The sequence below is a fragment of the Globicephala melas genome, chromosome 2 (genome assembly GCF_963455315.2).
Source record: "Globicephala melas chromosome 2, mGloMel1.2, whole genome shotgun sequence".
Taxonomy (NCBI): Eukaryota; Metazoa; Chordata; class Mammalia; order Artiodactyla; family Delphinidae; genus Globicephala; species Globicephala melas.
In genome coordinates this window covers 93,127,522-93,151,528 of record NC_083315.2, presented here as the reverse complement: position 1 = coordinate 93,151,528, position 24,007 = coordinate 93,127,522, and the positions used below count along the sequence as shown (strand labels likewise).

Below are 24,007 nucleotides of genomic sequence, written 5' to 3'. Positions count from 1 at the left end.
TGTGCACCCTAGAGCCTGCATGCTGCAACTGCTGAAGCCCGCACACCTAGAGCCCGTGCTCCGCAACAAGAGAAGCCACCGCAATGAGAAGTCCACACACTGCAACAAAGAGTAGCTCCCGTTCGCCACAACTAGAGAAAGCCCATGAGCAGCAGTGAAGACCCAAAGCAACCAAAAAAAAAAACTCTCTTACCCGCAACCACCTCCACCTGCATCCGGAGCCTGTGCTCCGCAACGGGAGAGGCCACAGCAGTGAGAGGCCTGTGTACCGCAAAAAAATAAATAAATTAAATAAAAAATAAAAATATTATTTTAAGTAGATATAGGTGTTATCTGTGAACAGGAGATAAGTGAAACCAGAAGAATGGATAAACAGACTGAGAAAGTGATGGAGGACAAAAGGAGAGGGTCAGAGATCAAATCCTAGAAGATACCCATCACCTTATATCTATATTAACAGCTAATTAAATAAATCAGTACTGAAAAGTAAGCAGACTTTTACTTCAGGTTCAAGTTCATTATGAAGTATTCTTTAATTTGACTTGTTATATATGATGAAAGCATGTAAAATAAGGTATCTTTTAAGTACCTGTTTTTTTGTTGTTTTGGTTTTTTACTTATTGCTAAAAGTGTAAGAACATTGATTCTGACAGTTTGTGTATGTGGTATTTTATTTTTTTCTAAGTAAGTATTTTAGTCTTTTTATCTATCTATCCATCTATTATTTATTTTTGGCTGCCTTGGGTCTTTGTTGCGGTGCGCCGGCTTCACATTGCAGTAGATTCTCTTGTTGCGGAGCACGGGCTCTAGGCGCGTGGGCTCCAGTAGTTGTGGCACGTGGGCTCAGTAATTGTGGCTTGCGGGCTCTAGAGTGCAGGCTCAGTAGTTGTGGCGCACACTTAGTTGCTCTGTGGCATGTGGGATCTTCCCGGACCAGGACTCAAACCCATGTCTCCTGCCTTGGCAGGTGGATTCTTAACCACTGTGTCACCAGGGAAGTCCATATGTATGTGGTATTAATTTAGTATTTAGTAGAAATGCTCATATTGTTGAGTCAGAATCTCTAGCTATTCTGTTTTTTGAAATCTGCAATGGAATTTTTTCTTACCCAGGGATAAAGTTCTAAGGTTAAAATGCATAAAGTGAAAATATAGGTATGGATAGGTAGGAGATAAGACCAGTTAAAGAAACTTCAGGTTATGCTTCTTATTGCACACTCTTTCCAAGACAGATACTCATTGAGTGAGATTGTAAACATAATCAACTACGCTGTTTAAAATGTTTTTTCCCCCAATTATTTATTTATTTATTTATTTTGGCTGCCCCGGGTCTTTGTTGCAGCATGCAGACTTAGTTGCAGAAGGATAAGGGATCTAGTTCCCCAACCAGAGATCAAACCTGGGCCCCCTGCATTGGGAGTGCAGAGTCTTACCCACTGGACCACCAGGGAAGCCCCTAAAATGTTATTTTTATGCCTTAAATTTTTTTTTGCTCGAGTACTTAAAGTTAAATTTTCATAAGATAAATATGCAGTTATGCAAATCCACTTTATGCAAATATCAGTATTTTGATAGCTGATTGACTATATTTTGAGATTGAATTATTATATAATCCATAAACTCATATAAACTAGGACAAATTTTTATTTGAACCGTTAAAGTCCATATCATTCCAATCAGAGTTAGTCACTGATTTCCTCTTGAATATGAGAATTTTCTAGGATTGGTCATTATTAGAGAATAGTTTAAAATCCTCAAAATTTCTCATGTTTAATAGCCCCATAGTGAAGTTTTTACTTTTTTTGGCTCTCCCACAGAAAGTAATCCTGAAATTACAACTCTGCTCTGCTCTTAATCTCTTCACAGATTACAACTTCTCTTCCTTTTTTCTCACCTTTTCTCATATTGTGTATTTGTTACAGAAACAGTTTTTCTTCGAAAATGGATGGGATGTCTTCAGAGGCTAATGAAGAAAAGTAAGTTTGGGAAATGCAGCTAAAAATGTTCAACTCTTTATCAGGGAAAGATACTTTTCCAATTAGTAAGACATGTTTATAACTTCTGAAATGTTTTCCCAGTCTGTTCCAGGGAAAAGAAGTAAATGTTACAAAGTCACAGCACTCCCTGCCATATCTTTATATAAACTCATCTAGAGTCAAAACTGAGAGGGACTTTAGAGACCACTTCCTATCTCTTCAATTTAAGGATGAGAAAATTGAGGCCTGAAGAAATGAAATGATTTGTCTAAAGTTGGCATCACAAACTAGTGGCAGTTTGCAGCCTACAGGCATATATATATATGACAAAGAAAAAATTGTCTAAACAATAAACAATGTTTTTTAATTTTTGAATTAATTGCCAAAATTTCAAGATTTCATACAATAATTAGATTTTCAGCTTTTCCTGAAAAGTCAAGTGGTGCAACACTGGGCTCATATTCTTGCTTGGCAACAACTAACCTGAGCAGAGTACATAATAGCTGTGATGATCAAACCAGGCAGGAAGGAAACCAGACTAAGTTGTCTGTTTGGCTACCATAGCCAGTTGAATATTCAAAACCTGCTCTAAAAATCACACTGTAGTAAAACCAGAACTAGAGTCTCTTGATTTATGGTCCATTTGTCTCTTTTTTTTTTTTTTGGCTGCACTGCGGCTTGCAGGATCTTAGTTCCCTGACCAGGGATTGAACCACGGCTATAGCAGTGAAAGCACTGAGTCCTAACCACTGGACCGCCAGAGAATTCCCTTTCTTTTTTTTTTTTCTTTTGGTCCATTTATCTTATAATTATGCTTATATAAATCAATATGGTAAATTATGTTTTACTGATTGTTTTTCAAGAGATAGTCTTATGGTATACCATATGTATTTTAAAACACTGACTTTCTAAATACTGAATTTAAGTCTTGTAATATAAATTTTATTAAGTGAAAGTGACGCCAAGTGTTAAGTGATGACCAATTTAAAAGCACGTAAGGGATGTTGTAATGATGGGTTTTAGAAATTCAGTTTTTTACCGCTATGTATGTAAATTTTTTTTCCTCTTTCAGTGACAATGTAGAGAGACCTGTTAGAAGACGACATTCCTCAGTAAGAAACACCTATTTGAGCTAATAATTGTTACCTTTTATTGAATAATGACTACATACCACAGTAATTTTGAATGACATCACCATCCCAACCCCCCTGGCTTCTATTGCTCTCTGGATAAAGACTCAAATATTTAACCTGGGCTTCCCTGGTGGCACAGTGGTTGAGAGTCCACCTGCCGATGCAGGGGCATAGGTTCGTGCCCTGGTCTGGGAAGATCCCACATGCCGCGGAGCGGCTGGGCCCGTGAGCCATGGCCGCTGAGCCTGCGCTCCGCAACAGGAGAGGCCACAACAGTGAGAGGCCCGCATACCACAAAAAAAAAAAAAAAAAAAAATTTAACCTGATTACACAATTCTGTAAATATACTAAAATTCCTATTTTATGGGTTTCATGGTAATTTAATACATTCTATGCTGTGTAAATTATACTTTAATAAAGCTGTTTAAAAAATATATTTAAATGTGTACAAAGCTGTAACAAGACACACAATAATCCAACTCAAACCAATTTAAGCACAAAATTTATTGGGTTATGAAATTGAAAAAATCCAAAGATAGGGATGATGTTAGGCACAATTTAACCAATCAGGTGTTCCAACAGTAGCACCAGAGGTTGTAGGGTACTTTCACTGTAAGCATCTTTGCCACAAACACTTTTGCCACATAACTAATTGGCAGCAGTGCAATTTAGCTGTAAAGGTTAAATAACTAATTGATAGTTTGATTTCATTTCTTCATTGATGCAGTACTCTCATTTTTATATTACATAAATCTGAGATATGCCAAGGTCTCCAAGGCAGAGTTGAACCCATTTCTCCCACAGAATTTTGGAACATCTCTCAACAGACATATGGCATTATGCCAAGAACAAACAACAGTGTGGAAGCGTTTTATAATGCAATACAAAGCTCAGTTACAAATATGTATCCTAGTATTTGGAAACTGATAATTTGTCTTAATGAAGAAAGAAATTTTAATGAAAATGAAAAAGCGCGATGCCAAATGAAGGGAACGAATCAATAAACTAAAAAATGTATAAAATACTATGAGCAAAAGACAGAAGGCAAGTGCTTAGGTACAACCCACAAAATAAAATCAGTTATTTGCTCAGTATTGCCATGAATCTACACACATTTTAAATGTATTCAAGTATTTCATATCTTGCAATAAAGTCTTTAACTTTCTTATTCATTTTTCATGTTTCATTATGTCCTCTTTAATGTCCCTCTTTTATCTTTTATAGCAGAAATGCCTTATGGCCAGTTAGTTATGCAGCAAAAATGTTTGCAGCAAAGATGTCTGTGGCAAATATGCTTATGGTGAAAGTACTGGACATGATCACCAGTACTAGGATTTCATTTTTTATACTCTGATCCCTTTCTCTGGGTAATCTCCATTATCAGAACGGGCTCTCCCTCTGTGATTACTACAGTACATCTAGCTCTCCCAACTTCCAGGTTCAAGTCCTACATGAAAAATAGTGTCTATTTCCTCAGGATAAAACACAAAGGAAACAGAATACTCAGGATTGAATCCTGTTGGCTTGATTGTCTTGACCATATCTTGATATGGGTCAAGTCCTCATTACCAAACCAGTCACTATTGACAAAAGAATACCATGTGCAGATTGTTCTCAGCCAGGGCTACCTGTTGAACCGTAGAGTTGGAGTAGAGCTTTACTGAGACCACATGGGATGAGAGTAGGCAAAATAATTGGGGAATGTGGGCAAGGAGAAGGGAATAGATGCCGAATATTTAAAGCAGCCACAAAGTATACCACTGAGCAATATGAGTTTGAGGAGTTTTAGAGGTTTTTACAGGAATTTTAGCATCTCTACCTTTCTGCTCATGGTATAACTTGAAATGAAGTGATTATTAATAGACATTGCAGATTTTCTTGAATAATTCTGTTCTAGATTTTGAAATGCAGATTTTCTTGAATAATTCTGTTCTAGATTTTGAAACCCCCAAGGAGTCCTCTTCAGGACCTCAGAGGTGGGAATGGGAATGAAACTGTTCAGGTAAGTCTCTGGTACAAATGCTTTATAGATGACCATTTTCAGTGATTTTTTTTTTTTTTCTTTTGCGGCACGTGGGCCTCTCACTGTTGTGGCCTCTCCCATTGCGGAGCACAGGCTCCGGATGCGCAGGCTCAGCGGCCATGGCTCACGGGCCCAGCCGCTCCGCAGCATGTGGGATCTTCCCAGACCGGGGCACGAACCCATGTCCCCTGCATTGGTAGGCAGGCTCTCAACCACTGCACCACCACGGAAGCCCTCAGTGATATATATATATATATATTTTTTTGTCAGTGATATTTTTAATAGTTAGAAACTTTATTAGCTATATGAAGGGAGAATGTCATAAATGATTCTCAACTGCATGTGTACAAGTAGGCATCCCATGGCCTTAAGGTTAAAATCCAAACACTTGAGCAAGCTGGCACTCTTGATTTTTAACCCCTATTTGCTTTTCCAGACTTCTTTCTTGCCACTCTCATACATGTATCTCACCATTCAGAACTGTTTACCATTCCCCAAACAGACATGAACTGTCAAGCCTGTAGGTATTTACATGTGATGTTACCTCTGTCTAGATGACTAGTCCCTCATTCTTCGTTTATCTGCCAATATTTTATTAAAAAATTTTTTTTCAAACACGCTGAAAAGTAGAAAGAATTTTAGGGTGAATGTTCATATAGTCATTACCTAGATTCTATAATTAATAGTCATTACCTAGATTCTATAATTAATATTTTATCATACTTGGTTTATCATATATTTGTAGTCCTCTATTTTTAAAATTTATTAATTAATTTTGGCTGCGTTGGGTCTTCGTTGCTGCACACGGGCTTTCTCTAGTTGGGGCGAGCGGGGCCTACTCCTCGTTGCAGTGTGCAGACTTCTCATTGCGGTGGCTTCTTTTGTTGTGGAGCATGGGCTCTAGGCACATGGGCTTCAGTAGTTGTGGCTCACGGGCTTAGTTGTTCCGTGGCATGTGGAATCTTTCTGGACCAGGGCTCGAACCTGTGTCCTCTGCGTTGGCAGGCGGATTCTTAACCACTGCGCCACCAGGGAAGCCCTGTAGTCCTGTTTCTCTGGTAATTCCTATTTGTTTTCAAGACTCAGTTTTGGTATCATTTCTCTCAGAAAATCATCCCTTAACATCTTCTATTGTAATTGTTTACTAATGTCCATTCTAAATTGAGAACTCTCTGAAGTCAGGACTTCGTTATGTGTTTTTTAATATATTATGCCTGGTATATAGTTCACTTTCAGTACATTTTGTTGATGGATGAAATGCATATAGTTTTGGAGACCATATAATTCTGAGTGCTTACACTACTTCTGCCTCTCTTATCTTTCTATTTCTCAAATACATCAAGCCTTTCCCTGCCTCAGGGCCTTTGCACATGCTCTGCCTAGAATGTTTTCCCTCTGCCTAACTGTTCATCTGACTACTAACTAATCCTTCAGGTCTCAACTTAAATGTACTTCCTCAAAGAAATCTTCCATGATTATCAGGCTAAATTATTTTTTTATATATAGTTTTTATTCACACCACTCATTACACTTTGAATTTTATATTTTTGTGGATTTTTTGTTTTAATCTGTTTCACCATTAATCCGCATTAGAGTAAGGACTGTATTGTTTCCTTTACCAGTCTTTTTCCATCACTCAGCACGGGATTTGGTATGTGTGGTTTTTTTTAATTTAATGAATGTTTGAATGAGTAAATGACAGATTCATAGACTCATAGAGCTTTAAAAACAACAGGACCTCAATACTAATCTTGAATCTAGTTCCTTCATTATATAGATGAGAAATATGAGGTCCAGAGAGGTTAAATGTTTTGTCTAAGCCCACACAGTTAGTGGCAAACTTCAAATTGGAGCTCTAATCTCCTAATTTCTAACTCAGTGCTCTTTCCAATATACCACACAAATTTCAGGGGTTTTTAGTAAGAAATATAGTAGTATTTACTATGTCCATAATATTGTCATTATTAAGCTCAAAGCTGCCTGTAGTGTCTGCCAAAGATCTTAACAGAGTGGATGATTCTTTGTTATAACAAAACTTGTCCTCAGTTATCCAGAATTAGCACAGTTAAAATTCTCTATGTATTTCATTTGTTTTTGTCTTTTGCTTTTTGTGTTCGGTATCTACGTGAGTAAAAATGTTTGCCGTTGTTAAGGAAGATGAGGGAAAATAAAAGTAGTATATTATAATGAAAAGATGCTCAGCATCACTAATCATTAGGGAAATGCAAATCAAAACCACAGTAAGATACCAACTCATACCCATTAGGATGACTACTATTAAAAACAGAAAACAAACAGAAAATAGAAAATGTTGGCTAGGATGTGGAGTAATTGGAACCCTTGTGCACTGTTAGTGGGAATGTAAATGTTGCAGCTGCTGTAAAAAACAGTGGTTCCTCCAAAAATTAAAATAGAATTACCATATGATCCAGCAATTCCACTTCTGGGTGTATACCCAAAAGAATTGAAAGCAGGGTCTTGAAGATATGTATACCACTGTTCATAGCAGTGATATTCACAGTAGCCAAAAGGTGGAAGCAACCCAGAGTCCTTTGATAGATGAATGGATAAACAAAATGTGGTGTCTATGGAATATTATTCAGCCTTAAAAAAAGAAGGAAGATGCAAGAGGGAGGAGATATGGGGATATATATGTATGTATAGCTGATTCACTTTGTTGTAAAGCAGAAACTAACACTCCATTGTAAAGCAATTATACTCCAATAAAGATGTTAAAAAAAAAAAAGAAGGAAATTCTGATATATACTACAACATGGATGAACCTTGAGGACATTATGTTAAGTGAAATAAACCAGTCACAAAAAGACAAATACTTTATAAATTACACTCATGAAGTACCTACAATAGTCATATTCATAGAGACAGAACGTAAAATTGTGGTTGTGGGGAGGTTGGCGGGGAAAAGGAGGAGTTGTTTAATGGATGTACAATTTCAGTTTTGCAAGATGAAAAGATTTCTGGAGATTGGTTGCACGACCATATAGAGGTACTTAACACTACTGAAGTGTACACTTAAAAACAGTTAAGGACTTCCCTGGTGGCGCAGTGGTTGGGAATCCACCTGCCAATGCAGGGGACGCCAGTTCGATCGCTGGTCCAGGAAGATCTCACATGCCGCAGAGCAGCTAAGGCCGTGAGCCACAACTACTGAAGCCCGCACGTCTAGAGCCCATGTTCCGCAACAAGAGAAGCCACTGCAATGAGAAGCCCATGCACCGCAGTGAAATAAATAAATTAATTTAAAAAAACAGTTAAGATGCTTCAGTATGTTATGCTAAGTAAAATAGTCACAGAAGGAAAAATACTACATGATTCCACTTATATGAGGTGTCTAAAATAGTCAAACTCATGGAAGCAGAAAAGAGAACAGTGGTTGCCAGGGACAGAGAGGAGGGGGAAATGGGGAGTTGCTAATCAACGGTATAAAGTTTCAGTTATGCAAAATGAATGAATTCTAGAGATCCGCTGTACAACATTGCTGCTATAGTTAACAGTATTGTATCGTACACTTAAAAATCTGTTAAGAGGGTAGATTAAGGGTTCTTACCACAATAAAATTAAAAAAAAATTTTTTTAATTTTATTTTTTTGTACAGCAGGTTCTTACTAGTTATCCATTTTATACATATTAATGTATATATGTCAATCCTAATCTCCCAATTCATCACACCACCACCCCCCAAAATTAAAATTCTTAAAAGTGGTTAAGATGGTAAATTTTATGTGAATTGTATTTTACCGCAATTAAAAAAATTTTTAATCTTGAAAATAGTATAGTAAGGTTACCATAATAGGCAACATATCACTTGTTTTGTTCCCAGTCTTTCTTCTACTTAATTGCAAAATAACCATTCATTTAAAGGAGAGAGAAAAGGTAAGGGATAGTAATCACCTTCCTTAAATATGTTGTTTTTGTCACTGTGCTTATTTTCACATTGAAAATCATATTCATGTTAAGCGCTTCTATATTGGAATTTTTTGGAGAATCAGATTAATTATGAAAATTAATGATATCACATTAATTCAGAATAAGAACTGGTCTCTGTCTATCATAATCTTGGAGACCTAATTCACAGTGGTTTTATTAAAAATCATACCATATAAAAAAAATCATACCATATATTCTCTGTCCTTAGGAATCCAATGCTTTGAGAAATAAGAAAAACTCTCGTCGAGTCAGCTTTGCAGATACTATAAAGTAAGTTGAAAAGAAAAATAATTAAAATGTTACAGGTAATACTTTTTGTGTGTCACACCAAATGTGTTGGTACTAACTGATTCGGATAATTTGTGTTTCAATTAGGGAAGCTTTAGAAAATTGTTATTTAAAAGGCTGTTATGCTTAAAAGAGAAACATTGAAAGCATCCCCTTTACAGTCCAGAACAAAACAACTATGTCTTACGGCTGCTATTTAACATTGTATTGGAGGTGCTAACCAACAAAAAAAAACTAGAGAAAGAAAATGGAGTTACAAAAATTGGAAAGATGGGGATAAATCTGTCACCTTTGCAGATTAAATAATTGAATATTAGGAAAATCCAAGAATATCAATTGAAATACCTCTGTAAACAGGAAGTAGCAGGATACAAAATTAATATTTAGAAATTAATGTATTTCCTATATAAAAATAATAACCAGATAGAATGTAAATGTCCTTTTTCCATTATATTATATTTAGTTGCTGTAAATTTAATAATAAAAGAATATAAACTGTACAGGGATTTCCCTGGTTGTCCAGTGGTTAGGACTCCACACTTCCACTGCAGGGGACACAAGTTCGATCCCTGGTCGGGGAACTAAGATCCCAGATGCCCTGTGGCATGGCCAAAAAAAGGAAAAAAAAAAAGAATTGTGCAAATGAAGACAAGTTCCTGAATAAAAAGATTTAACATCATAAAGATATCACTTCTCCCTAAGTTATTAATTTAATGTAATTCTTATATGTAATGTTTTTATGATTATTTTCTTGATGCTGAGCAGTATATTTGTATTTCCTCATTGATTGAAGAGTTGTTTAATTGAGAATTTTAACATTCATATCTAGGTGGTAAAGACGTCTTGTGGTCATTAATTTTCAGTTACATTGTAGTGAGAGAATGCTAATTTGTATTATTTTGATTTTTATTGAAATTTTCTGTGTGGTCTTGTATATGATCAGTTTCTGTGAATGATCCATCCACTTGAACAGAAGATACATTTTGTATTTTAGGGTGTAGAATTTGATATATATCAAATATATCCATTTTATGCATGTTATTTGGGTCTTCTGTAATTTTATATAATTTTAGACACTTTAATCTGCATGAATTATGAGAGAGGTAAATTAGTCTGTAACTGACAGTGCATCCTACTCTTTCCAGTAGTTCTTCTTTATGAATGTTTATTCTATGTTTATTGGTGCATAGTCATCAATGTTATATCTTCATTCGGGATTGCACTTTCTAGCATTATGAAATATTCATCCTTGCTTTGTTTATTGCTTTTTGACCCAAATTCTACCTAGACTGATGTTAAAATTTCTGTCTTTGTTATATTTTTGTTTTCATTTTTGTGGTATATCTTTGTGTAATGTTTGACCGTGTATGAGCAATGGTAAAGTTAGTCTATTTCCTCTCTCCCAACCCAATTTTACTTAATAATATACTTTTGTACTATTAAATGTGCTTAAACTTCAAATAAAACTTCATTGTATTATATGATATCCTTTGGCATTTATAATGGATGAAGTTATTGGCCTACTTCTTCCTCTCATTTTCTCCCCCCATTCCCTACCCATCTTTTTTTAAAATTTTATTTATTTATTTATTATTTATTTTGGCCACGCTGGGTCTTCGTTGCAGCGTTGGGCTTCTCTTGTTGTGGTGTGCAGGCTCTAGAGTGCGTGGGCTCAGTAGTTGCGACGTGTGGCTCTCGGGGCATGCGGGCTTAGTTGCAGTGTGTGGGATCTTAGTTCCCTGACCAGGAATCGAACGTGGTCCCCCTGCATTGGGAGCACGGAGTCTTAACCACTGGACTACCAGGGAAGTTCTTCCCTCACCCCACCTTTTTTTAAAGTTGTATTATATCTCTTTCTCCCTTTCTCTCACTCTCTTATCTCTCTATCTCTCTCTCTGGGTATTTGACATTAGGTCATTTGTCACATTTGTGTCTTAGTTGTATTCTATATATTTAAATGTTCACATCAGTTCTATTACTATAGTTGCCCTAATTATCTCTTGGTTGGCCAAAGCTTTTTATCTTATGTTTTCCCAAGAAAGGCTCATTGAAGCAATACTCCCTGAGTTCTTGGGCGCTCAGACTGTTAGTCATAGCCTTTATACTTGAAGATTTAGCTGGATATAAAATCTTCAGTTCACATTTTCTTTTTTTCACTTTGAATATGTTTTGTTTTGTTTTTGTTTTTGTTTTTTATCAAACACCAAAGTCACTGAGGGTTTTTTTTTGTTTTTTGTTTTTGTTTGTTATACAGCAGGTTCTTATTAGTTATCTATTTTATACATATTAGTGTATGTATGTCAATCCCAGTCTCGCAATTCATCCCACCACCACCCCACATTTTCTTTAAGGAACTTGTTAATGTGATTCTGTTATCTTCTGGCATTGAATGTTTCTATGAACAAGTCAGAGGAGAGCTTGATTTTTCCCCCTCATAAACAACTAGATCTTTTTGACAGGCTACCTAACAGATTTTTTTTTTTCCTTTATCTTTGAAGTTTATTGACTTTACTTGGATACATCTTTATTTTGACTGTTTTGGGTCTTGAATCTTGAATTAACCTTTAAATATCTTTTTCTATTTCATTATTTAAATTTCGTTAGGGACTCCATAATTTAGAAACACAAATTATGTTTAGATTCTTTGGTTTTCTTCTGTATTATATTCTATCTTAAGTCCTTTTATTTTCTTTTACTTTGTTCAGTTAAAATTTTTTTCTATGTCCTTTACCATATTTTCCAAGATACTTACTTACCCTTATGTCTCTTCCAGTTTTGCCTTCATTCTGTGATGATTATATTTTTTCTTCTGCTTCTTTCATGAGTTTCATCTATTTGTGTGTCATTTCCTGTTTTCTTACCATCTTTTCCTTGAGTTCTTGTATTTTTGCTTTCATTTCTGTCTTTGATAGAGATGATTGATTTGTTATGTTTTTTAAGTCCATAAAAAACTGTATGCATACAATTTTCATTTTCTCTGGGACAACATTTTTCTGAGTGTTTTTCTTATGTTAAGTTATGTTATACTTTGCTTTCTTTTAATCTTATGGTGTCCTTATAGATTGTATACTTTTTACTCATCATTGAATGGGTTGGGTTTTCCTGAACCACCTATTTTCAAGACATTTCTGTGGAGGGAGAGGGGATGTGATGGTGTTCCAGGGTACCTGTCTTTTTGTAAACAGGCTCTCCTTTTAGTTATCATAAAGATAGCTTGTCTACTTAATATCACCTTCTTCAAATTTTATTTTCTGTATAATTCAGATTTCTTTAACTTGGCGTATTGTGAGGTGAGCTCCTAGATCAATTTAACCTTGAATTTAAACATTTTAGGATGAGGCTTGATTGTTTCTTGTCCAGAAATCTTCCTAGGAAAGTCCTGGGCTTTGATCTGCATTGTTTCCCATTCCTCATTTGTTCCTGTCTCTCCTCCGAATTCTTTATCTTAACAAACCTTTAGGATCAGACAGATTAAAGAAATTCAATTCTGTATTTGCCATATAAAACATGATTTTGCATTAGGATAAGTTTATAGTTGCCCAGGATTTCAGTTGTGGGGCTATTTGGAACATGTTTTCTTCTTTTCCTTAGAGGAGTAGTAAGTAAATGTTGGTAAGGGGTGAAGAAGGGGGTTCCCACTTAGCTGCAGACTATGTGACATCTTTCTGTTACTGAGTAGTTCCAAACAGTAGGTACCTTCTGAAATATAAATTCATTGTTGTCGACTGATAGTAATTTTAATTGTTTTATACTTCTTTTCTATCCATCTTTTATCCACAAATCAATTAACGTCTTCCTGGATAAACATGAGTTGTCAATATTTCATATGTATTGAATTCTGGGAGTGGGGGGTGGGAAAGACATAGTAAGATTTGGTATTATCAGGGAAGACTAGCTATTGCCTGCCAGTAGACTTCCCTAGGTGGTATATTCCTTGGTGACATTGCTACTGTCTTCCTAGATCTTGCCCTTGGCTTTGCAGACTCCATATTGGTTTTTTCTGTACCAGAAATGGGCCTCTTAGAGATGGACTTCTACTAAACAGATTCACTAGAGATTTGTGTATAAATAAGAATGCTACTACTAAATATATCATGAGAACCAAATCAAATGAATCAGAACCCTTATTTGAGTAGATCAATACATTCCTTATAGGCATTCTACCTAAGAAAGTAAATTATAATGTAAATATGGCTTGCTGATCATGGAATCTGAACTGTTAGTTATTTGAATGGTTCAGAATGTTTAATGGCACCAGGCTAATGAATCCATGTCCACAGTAGGTACATACACACCTGTTGCAAGCCTTGAATGATTCTGTCTGTATACTCCCAGTATACTCCTTGAATAGGTGTGGCCAAGGTTTGATTTAATAACTCATTTTCTCCCCTTTGTTTCAGACTGACTTTTCCTTCACGTGCTGTTTTTTTGTTTTTTTGATTTTTTTGGCTACGCCACTTGGCTTGTGGATCTTAGCTCCCTGACCAGGGATTGAACCCAGGCTACTTGGTGAAAGCACTGAGTCCTAACCACTGGACTGTTAGGGAATTTCCTTACATGTTTTCTTTAGGAATATTAATGTTAATGTAAAAATAACTATTTTAAATTTTCTGTTAAGCATTTGATTGTTCCTTGTGCTGTGTTAGATATTTTTGTGTAAATTACCTTTTTTCTTTTGAGTTACTTCCTTGGGATTATAGTCCCCAAAGTAGAATTGCCGGACTTAAAAGAAGCAATGGTTACATAGTCATTATTACATTTTTGTTATTGGTTTTAGTACCTCTAGTAATGTACCTTTTTTTCCCTAAGGCACTGTAAAGATTAGATTTTAACACTTAATTTTAGCTGATTTTATTGTTATCTTAGTTATTTTAATTTGTACTTTATTTTTCATTACTATTTTTTCTATATTTTGTTCATTTATGCTTTTTTTTTCCTTCTCATTTTGAAACATTTCATTTTTTATTTCCTTGTCTACCCAGACGATATTGAAGAAAATATTTTAAAGTTTTTGTTTGGTTAAACCCTTTAAATTTTGTGTTATTAAAGCATGTGTCTTTCTTGGTTCATAAATAATTTTTGCAACAGATTGTACCTTTGAAAGCTTTCCTTGTGTCACAGACACTATATAGGTTGAAAAAAAAAATGAGAGAGCAAGGAACAACCATAATTAAGATAAATATCCAGAAAGATAAATATGGAGGAAAGAATTATTTTGCCCTTTCAGTTAGGTGTCTCTATATGTTTGCTAAATATGTTTTATTAATTATATACATTTACAACTTACTCTTTGTCTACCTAATATGTGGTGTTCTAAAATTTGGATCTTAAGGCATCTAAATATATTTCTGCATTTTCTTCTTTGTATTTCTTTCATTTTTTTCCTCTGACTTCTTTTTTTTTACATGTAATTTGGTTTATTCATTGTTAGTTTTCATTGATAACTTTCCTCCTACTGTATGATAGCAACCTTATTTAGTTCTAATACTTTATTGCTATGAAACTTAGTTAATGTGTTGGATGACTTCATAATTATCTTTTCTGTTGTTTGTCCACAGATAATTTTTAGCTGTGAAAAATTTTAATTTGTAACTTACAGGTTGTAGATTGAGTTTAAAATTTTTAAAAATTTAGTCAATAGCCATTTTTTAATAGGGTAGCTCAGCCAATTTACATTTGTTAAAATCAGTACACCTATTCTCCCTGTATTGTTGGTTAAATTTAACTTTACTGTTGCAGATTTTTGTTTTGCATTTAAACAAGAATGGATATTGGATTTTATAAATGTTTTTGATCATCTATTAAAATAACTAGAGTTTTTCCCAGTTTAATCTTTAATATGATAAAACAAATTTTGGGGTGTTGAGTTATCTTAGCATTCCTGGGATAAATCCAGTTCAGTCATAAAATATTCTTTTATTGGGTGGGCCAAAAGGTTCATTCCATTTTTTCTGTAAGATGGCTCTAGTAGCACTTAGTGTCTTTAACTTCATTCGAAACAATTTTGTTAGATTGTATGTGACAGCTGTTATATCAGAATGCATTTTAAAAAAGACTTACCAAAATTGGTGAATTTTTGTATAGCCATTTTAATATTGAAGTTGGAAGAAAAAAAGCAACATTTTAGTCATATTATGCTTTATTTCAAGAAGGTAGAAAAGCAAGTGAAACGCAAAAAAAGATTTGTGCAATGTATGGAGAAGGTGCTGTGATCAATCAAACGTGTCAAAAGTGGTTTGCGAAGTTTCATGCTAGAGATTGCTCACTGGATAATGCTCCATGGTCAGGTAGACCAGTTGAAGTTGATAGCAATCAAATCGAAACAATAATTGAGAGCAGTCAGCGTTACACCATGAGGGAGATAGCCAACATACTCAAAATATCCAAATCAAGCGTTGAGAATCATTTGCACCAGCTTGGTTATGTGAATAGCTTTGATGTTTGGGTTCCACATAAGTTAAGCAAAAAACCTTTCTTGACCATATTTCTGCATGCGATTCTCTACTGAAACATAATGAAAATGTTCCATTTTTAAAACAAATTGTGATGGGCAATGAAAAGTGGATACTGTACAATAATGTGGAATGAAAGAGATCTTGGGCAAGTGAAATGAACCACCACCAACCACACCAAAGATGTTGATGTTCTGTATATGGTGGGATTGGAAAGGAGTCCTCTATTATGAGCTTTTTCCAGAAAACCAAACGATTCATTCCAACAAGTACTGCTCCCAATTAGACCAACTGAAAGCAGCACTCGACGAAAAGAATCCAGAATTAGTCAACAGAAAACGCATAATCTTCCATCAGGATAACACAAGACTGCATGTTTCTTTCATGACCGGGCAAAAACTGTCAAAACTTGTATGGGAAGTTCTGATTCATCCGCCATATTCACCAGACATTGCACCTTTGGATTTCCATTCATTTTGGTCTTTACAACATTCTCTTAATGGAAAAAATTTCAATCCCCTGGAAGACTGTAAAAGGCACCTGGAACAGTACTTTGCTCAAAAAGATCCATCTTTTGCGAAGATGGAATTATGAAGTTGCCTGAAAAATGGCAGAAGGTAGTGGAACAAAAAAGGGTAAATACGTTGTTCAATAAAGTCCTTGGTGAAAATGAGAAATGCATCTTTTATTTTTACTTAAAAAACCGAAGGCACTTTTTGGCCTACCCAATAAAACATTGCCAGGGAATTCCTTGGCAGTCCAGTGGTTAGGACTCTGTGCTTCCACTGGAGGGGGCACAGGTTCTATCCTTGGTCAGGGAACTAAGATCCTACAAGCCACACTATTTAAAAAAAAAAAAAAAAACCTTGCAGGTTTTCAGTAATCTTTATTTTGTTTTCTAGAGTATTCCAGACAGACCCTCATATGAAAATAGTGGAAAAGTCAGAAATTTCAGGTAAATTTGTTACTGCAATCCCTGCTAAATCTGTTGTCTATATAATTATGCTGTGGTTATCTAACCAGATAATTGGTATAACTTAGTATCCATCTTATTGCTCAAAAAGTGTAACTTGTAGAGTCATGTACCAAAATGTTCATTGCAGCTCTATTTACAATAGCCCGGAGATGGAAACAACCTAAGTGTCCATCATCGGATGAATGGATAAAGAAGATGTGGCACATATACACAATGGAATATTACTCAGCCATAAAAAGAAATGAAATTGAGCTATTTGTAATGAGGTGGATAGACCTAGAGTCTGTCATACAGAGTGAAGTAAGTCAGAAAGAGAAAGACAAATACCATATGCTAACACATATATATGGAATTTAAGGAAAAAAATGTCATGAAGAACCTAGGCGTTAGACAGGAATAAAGACACAGACCTACTAGAGAATGGACTTGAGGATATGGGAAGGGGGAAGGGTAAGCTGTGACAAAGCGAGAGAGAGGCATGGACATATATACACTACCAAATGTAAGGTAGATAGCTAGTGGGAAGCAGCCGCATAGCCAGGGAGATCAGCTCTGTGCTTTGTGACCGCCTGGAGGGGTGGGATAGGGAAGGTGGGAGGGAGGGAGATGAAAGAGGGAAGAGATATGGGAACATATGTATATGTATAACTGATTCACTTTGTTATAAAGCAGAAACTAACACACCATTGTAAAGCAATTATACTCCAATAAAGATGTAAAAAAAAAAAAAGTGTAACTTGAGCCATGGGGGGCAGAATGAAAGGTACATGGTTAGTATTTTTTTTTATTGTTAATGTCCTTATGCAATTTTTCTAATGCTTAATCAGTGTATTATTGAAAAACTTTAATCTTTTCTCTATTTATAGAAACAGAAGCAGGAGGAAATGTCCTATTTATGCAGTAAGTAAAAAAAAGTGATGTAAGTTATACTTTAAAACTTGTTTATTCCTATTAAATGAAGTGTTTTTAAAGTTAAAATTCTTTTTGTTTTTTATTTCCATTCCCTTTTGTGGAATACTTAGGATTAATTCAGAAAACAAATTCTTTGCATAATTTAATATACTGCTATAGTTGATAAGTATGTGCATTGTACACCTTATCCTATTAAGAGGGATGAAACATTCTACTTTCATATATAAATCCTCAAATACATGAGCTAGTACAAAACAAATACCAAGTCCTCAGATTTTTTTCATTAAACTAGTTTTTCTTATTATAACATTAATACAAAAATTAAATAGCAGTAGGCTTGAACAAATGAAAACATGCTTATCTTAATCATAAGAGAAATACAAACTTAGACTATATTGAGACATAATTTTTCATCTAATCAGTTAAGAATATAGGTAAAAAGTCTCATTGCTAGTGGGTATATATTGTAGAAGGCAATTGGCAATATCATTCAAAATTTTAAATGCACATGCTCTTTGGCTCAGAGATTTCATCTCCGAATTTATCTTACCAATACACTTGTAAATGTGTGAAATGATGATATAAAGTTATTCACTGTAACATTTATTTTAATAGTAAAAGATGTAAAAGATCCTAAAGGTCCATCAGTAAGGGACTGGTTAAATAAATTACAGTTTTTCCATGTAATTGACTAGTGTTGAGCTGGGAAAAAAAAAAAGTCTCTTTATATATTGACAGAAAAATCTCTAGGCCATATTACTTAGGCTCCTCACAGATAACCACTGTTGATAATTTTGGATGTCCTTGCAGAAATTTTATATGTATATCCAAGTGCATGGTTTATCTTTAGCTTTTTTTTTTTAGACAAGACAAAAATGGGATCACTCAATGTCTTTGGCACTTTCCATGTTGTTACATGTAGATCTACCTCAGTCTATTATAATCTGTTGTATGTCTGCACCAACATTTAGTCAGCTCCCCATTGATGGACATTTGGGTTAACTTTTTTTTGGCTGCGCCCTGGGATCTTAGTTCCCCAGCCAGGGATTGAACCTGGGTCCCCGGCAGTGGAAGCGCGGAGTCCTAACCACTGGACTGCCAGGGAATTCCCTGGGTTGTTTCCTTTGACTTACCTTTTTTTTTTAAAGCTAAATTTCTAGAAAATGAGTTGCTTTACAGGTCATTCGTTTTTTCGTCGTTTTTTTTTTTTTTTAAATTTATTTTAATTTTGGCTGCGTTGGGTCTCCGTTGCTATGCTCAGGCTTTCTCTGTTTGCGGGGAGCCGGGGCTACTCTTCATTGCAGTGTGGGCTTCTCACTGCAGTGGCTTCTCTTGTGGCAGAGCACTGGCTCTAGGCGTGTGGGCTTCAGTAGTTGTGGCACGTGGTCTCAGTAGTTGTGGCTCTGGGGCTCTAGAGTGCAGGCTCAGCCGTTGTGGCTCACAGGCTTAGCTGCTGTGAGGAATGTGGAATCTTCCTGGACCAGGGCTCAAACCCGTGTCCCCTGCATTGAGCAGGTGGATTCTTAACCACTGCACCACCAGGGAAGCCCCTACAGGTCATTCTTTAAAAAAAAAATAGGGAATTCCCTGGCGGCCCAGCTGTTAGGACTCCATGCTTCTACTGCAGGGGACCCGGGTTCGATCCCTGGTCGGAGAATTAAGATCCCGCAGCCTCGTGGCACGGCCAAAAAATATATATATTCTTTTAATAAAAAATTAAAAAGAAAAAGCAAGCAGCATGTATTAAACATATTTTTATAGTGTTCTTGAAATTTAGATATCTGAAAAAAATTAATGATAAGGTCCTTTAATTGCCTTGTAATTTTTTCTGCTAGTATTAGATGTCTTTTTTTTTTTTTTTAATTTATTTTTTGCGGTACGCGGTCCTCTCACTGTTGTGGCCTCTCTCGCTGCGGAGCACAGGCTCCGGACGCGCAGGCCCAGCGGCCATGGCTCACGGACCCAGCCGCTTTGCGGCATGTGGGATCTTTCCGGACCAGGGCACGAACCCGTGTCCCCTGCATCGGCAGGCGGACGCTCAACCACTGCGCCACCAGGGAAGCCCAGATGAGTCTTTTTTTAAAGATGTCTTTGGAGTTTTCTGCCAGTCACCCTGCGAAAACCTATTGCCTACCCTACTCTTTCAACTGTTGTGATTCTTGGTAATTGTCCAGAGTATAGATTTTTAAATTACTTTATAATTTTTAGGAATAAGAATCCAGAAGATAACTACTGTGAGATAACTGGTGAGTATGATCAGAGTACTTTTCTTATCATACGTTTTTCTCTTTATCTAGATTCCTTGAAAAGTAATATGTAAGGGAACCATGAACAAAAAATGTAGAGAAAGTGTTCTTCTTTACACAAAATCTTTAATTTAAAATTTCACAAACTTACTAATATTTCTCTCAAACCTGCTGTTCCTGTTGTTCTCTGTCTTGAACTCCCACTCACTGTCATTCACTCAAGTCAGGAATTGAGTCATGTTTTACCTTTTCCTCCTTTCCCCATATCCATTTGGCCCTATTCTCTTTGATTTTTTTTTTTCTTTTTTTCTGGCTGTGCGGCTTGCGGGATCCTAGTTCCCAGACCAGGGATCGAACCTGGGCCCCCTGCAGTGGTAGCGAGGAGTCCTAACCACTGGACCAGCGAGGAGTCCTAACCACTGGACCACCAGGGAATTCCTCAGGCCCTATTCTCCTTCAATTCTGTCTCCAAAATATCTGGCCCATCTGTTAGTTATTCTCTGTTCCTTCTGCCCGTATTTGAATTCAAGTCCTCGCTGTTCTTTCTTGAGCTATTGTATTTAGTTTCTTATCCTTCTAGTCCATTCTACATATTTCTAAATCTTATCATATTACCTCCCAGCTTACAGTTGTTCAGTGACACTATTTTGCTTACAGGATAAAACCCACACTCTTTAGCATAAACTTGGAAAACCTTTTATAATTTGGCTTGTTTTTTTCTCCAAGTTTATCTCCAGCCCTTTATAGGCATCCTGTGCTCTAGCCCATGAATAACTACTTGCAGTTTCCCATGTGGACTTTTTTCCTGCCTGTATCCATTTGTAAATGCTATTTCCTCTGCCTAAAGTGATCTTCCTAATACAGTTTGTCTAACAGTCTTCTCATCTTTCACTTAACTTAGCTTTTCACTTAGCTTAACTTTAGTGCTTTCAAAGTAACCAGTCCACAAACTGTTATAGTCCTTGACAGAAAAGGAACTTGCAATAGAATGTAAACCAACTATGGCAGTAAGCTACTGTTTAGCGGCATTTTTTTCTTAGCAAAGCTCTACTGATGAAAGGAATTTTACATCAGCTGCAAGCTCCTTATCTCAAAATGAATTAATTAATTGATAATAAGCAGTTCACCATCTGGCAACATACGTTAAGTAATACTGGCTTAAATCAAGCCTTCACTGACAAAACCAAGGAGTTAGTCACTCTGTTTTGTGCTCTTACAACACCCCTTTTATTTCTTAGTCTATTGTAGATTTTTTTTAATATAAATTTATTTATTTATTTTTATTTTTGGCTGCGTTGGGCCTTTGTTGCTGCGCACAGGCTTTCTCTAGTTGCCGCAAGTGGGGGTTACTCTTCGTTGTGGTGCACAGGCTTCTCATTGCGGTGGCTTCTCTTGTTGCGGAGCACGGGCTCTGGGGCGCGTGGGCTCAGTAGTTGTGACTCGCGGGATCTAGAGTGCAGGCTCAGTAGTTGTGGCGCACGGGCTTAGTTGCTCCACGGCCTGTGGGATCTTCCCAGACCAGGGCTCGAACCCCTGTCCCCTGCATTGGCAGGCAGATTCTTAACCACTGTGCCACCAGGGAAGTCCCTATTGTAGAATTTATCATGCTGTATTTTAGGTATTTACTTTTGGCTCTCTTATTAAACTAGGAACTCTTTTGAGTCCAGAAATTTTGTCTTGTTCTTTGTGCTTTAGTATATGGTTGAGTTCTGGGGCACATAATAGGTTCTGAAACAATATTTGTTAAGTAAATGACAAGAATGGAAGCTGGATATGTAAATAAAGCTTTAATAAAAAGCCCATAATTACTTCATCATATTCAGTCGAGGTTGCCATAAACTCTTTGAAATATTCTAAATATTTACCTTTAAACTTAAGAATTTTTAAATGTATTTCCTGTTTCATTATAGCATCTTCAGTCCCTTCCTTATTTCCAACATCCAGTTTGTTACCTAAACCTTTATATTTCAGTTCTAGAATGTCTTTTTTTTCTTTTTCTTTTCTCAACTTCCACTCTTTTTATTTATTTTTTTATACAGCAGTTCTTATTAGTCATCCATTTTATACATATTAGTGTATATATATCAATCCCATTCTCCCAATTTATCACACCACCACCCCCACCACCACTTTCCCCCCTTGGTGTCCATACGTTTGTTCTCTACATCTGTGTCTCTATTTCTGCCCTGCAAACCGGTTCATCTGTACCATTTTTATAGGTTCCACATGGATGCGTTAATACACGATATTTGTTTTTCTCTCTCTGACTTACTTCACTCTGTATGACAGTCTCTAGATCCATCCACGTCTCTACAAATGACCCAATTTCATTCCTTTTTATGGCTGAGTAATATTCCATTGTATATGTGTACCACATCTTCTTGAGGTGGGCTTGTATTGCTATAAACTTCCCTCCTAGAACAGGTTTTGCTGCATCCCATAGGTTTTGGATCCTCATGTTTTCATTGTCATTTGTCTCTAGGTATTTTCTGATTTCCTCTTTGATTTCTTCAGTGATCTCTCGGTTATTTAGTAACATATTGTTTAGTCTCCATGTGCTTATGTTTTTTACATTTTTTTTCCCTGTAATCGATTTCTAATCTCATAGCATTGTGGTCGGAAAAGATGCTTGATATGATTTCAATTTTCTTAAATTTACTGAGGCTTGATTTGTGACCCAAGATGTGATCTGTCCTGGAGAATGTTCCGTGTGCACTTGAAAAGAAAGTGTAATCTGCTGTTTGGGGATGGAATGTCCTAAAGATATCAATTAAATCTATCTGGTCTATTGTGGCATTTAAAGCTTGTGTTTCCTTATTAATTTTCATTTTGGATGATCTGTCCATTGGTGTAAGTGAGGTGTTAAAGTCCCCCACTATTATTGTTTTACTGTCGATTTCCTCTTTTATAGCTGTTAGCAGTTGCCTTATGTATTGAGGTGTTCCTATGTTGGATGCATATATATTTATAATTGTTATATCTTCTTCTTGGATTGATCCCTTGATCATTATGTAGTGTCCTTCCTTGTCTCTTGTAACATTCTTTATTTTAAAGTCTATTTTATCTGATATGAGTATTTCTACTCCAGCTTTCTTTTGATTTCCATTTGCATGGAATATCTTTTTCCATCCCCTCACTTGCAGTCTGTATGTGTCCCTAGGTCTGAAGTGGGTCACTTGTAGACAGCATATATATATGGGTGTTGTTTTTGTATCCATTCAGCAAGCCTGTGTCTTTCGGTTGTAGCATTTAATCCATTCACGTTTAAGTTAATTATCAATGTGTATGTTCCTGTTACCATTTTCTTAATTGTTATGAGTTTGTTTTTGTAGGTCCTTTTCTTCTCTTGTGTTTCCCACTTAGAGAAGTTCCTTTAGCATTTGCTGTAATGCTGGTTTGGTGGTGCTGAATTCTCTTAGCTTTTGCTTGTCTGTAAAACTTTTGATTTCTCTATCGAATCTGAATGAGATCCTTGCCGGGTAGAGTAATCTTGCTTGTAGGTTCTTCCCTTTCATCACTTTAAATATATCATGCCACTCCCTTCTGGCTTGTAGAGTTTCTTCTGAGAAATCAGCTGTTAACCTTATGGGAGTTCCCTTGTATGTTATTTGTTGTTTTTCCCTTGCTGCTTTCAATAATTTTTCTTTGTCTTTAATTTTTGCCAATTTGATTACTGTGTGTCTCAGCATGCTTCTCCTTGGGTTTATCCTGTATGGGACTCGCTGCGCTTCCTGGACTTGGGTGGCTATTTCCTTTCCCACGTTAGGGAAGTTTTCGACTATAATCTCTTCAAATATTTTCTTGCATCCTTCCTCTCTCTCTTCTCCTTCTGGCACCCCTATAATGTGAATGTTGTTGCATTTAATGTTGTCCCAGAGGTCTCTTAGGCTGTCTTCATTTCTTTTCATTCTTTTTTCTTTATTCTGTTCTGCAGCAGTGAATTCTACCATTCTGTCTTCCAGGTCACTTATCTGTTTTTCTGCCTCAGTTATTCTGCTATTGATTCCTTCTAGTGTAGTTTTCATTTCACTTATTGTATTGTTCATCTCTGTTT

At 36.1% G+C, this 24,007-nt stretch overlaps 1 protein-coding gene across 1 annotated transcript in view; it reads left to right on the top strand.

Annotated features, from left to right (window-relative positions):
- The first annotated feature begins 1,940 nt into the window (after positions 1-1,940).
- The window catches only part of KNL1 (kinetochore scaffold 1), a 56,684-nt gene continuing 34,617 nt past the window's right edge, over positions 1,941-24,007 (top strand). Inside the window, exons 1-7 of the mRNA XM_030842954.2 lie at positions 1,941-1,975; positions 3,048-3,087; positions 5,045-5,110; positions 9,288-9,349; positions 16,722-16,774; positions 17,662-17,695; positions 19,916-19,953. Coding sequence (XP_030698814.2) covers positions 1,941-1,975; positions 3,048-3,087; positions 5,045-5,110; positions 9,288-9,349; positions 16,722-16,774; positions 17,662-17,695; positions 19,916-19,953 — 328 coding nt within the window. The remainder of the gene's footprint in view (positions 1,976-3,047; positions 3,088-5,044; positions 5,111-9,287; positions 9,350-16,721; positions 16,775-17,661; positions 17,696-19,915; positions 19,954-24,007) is intronic.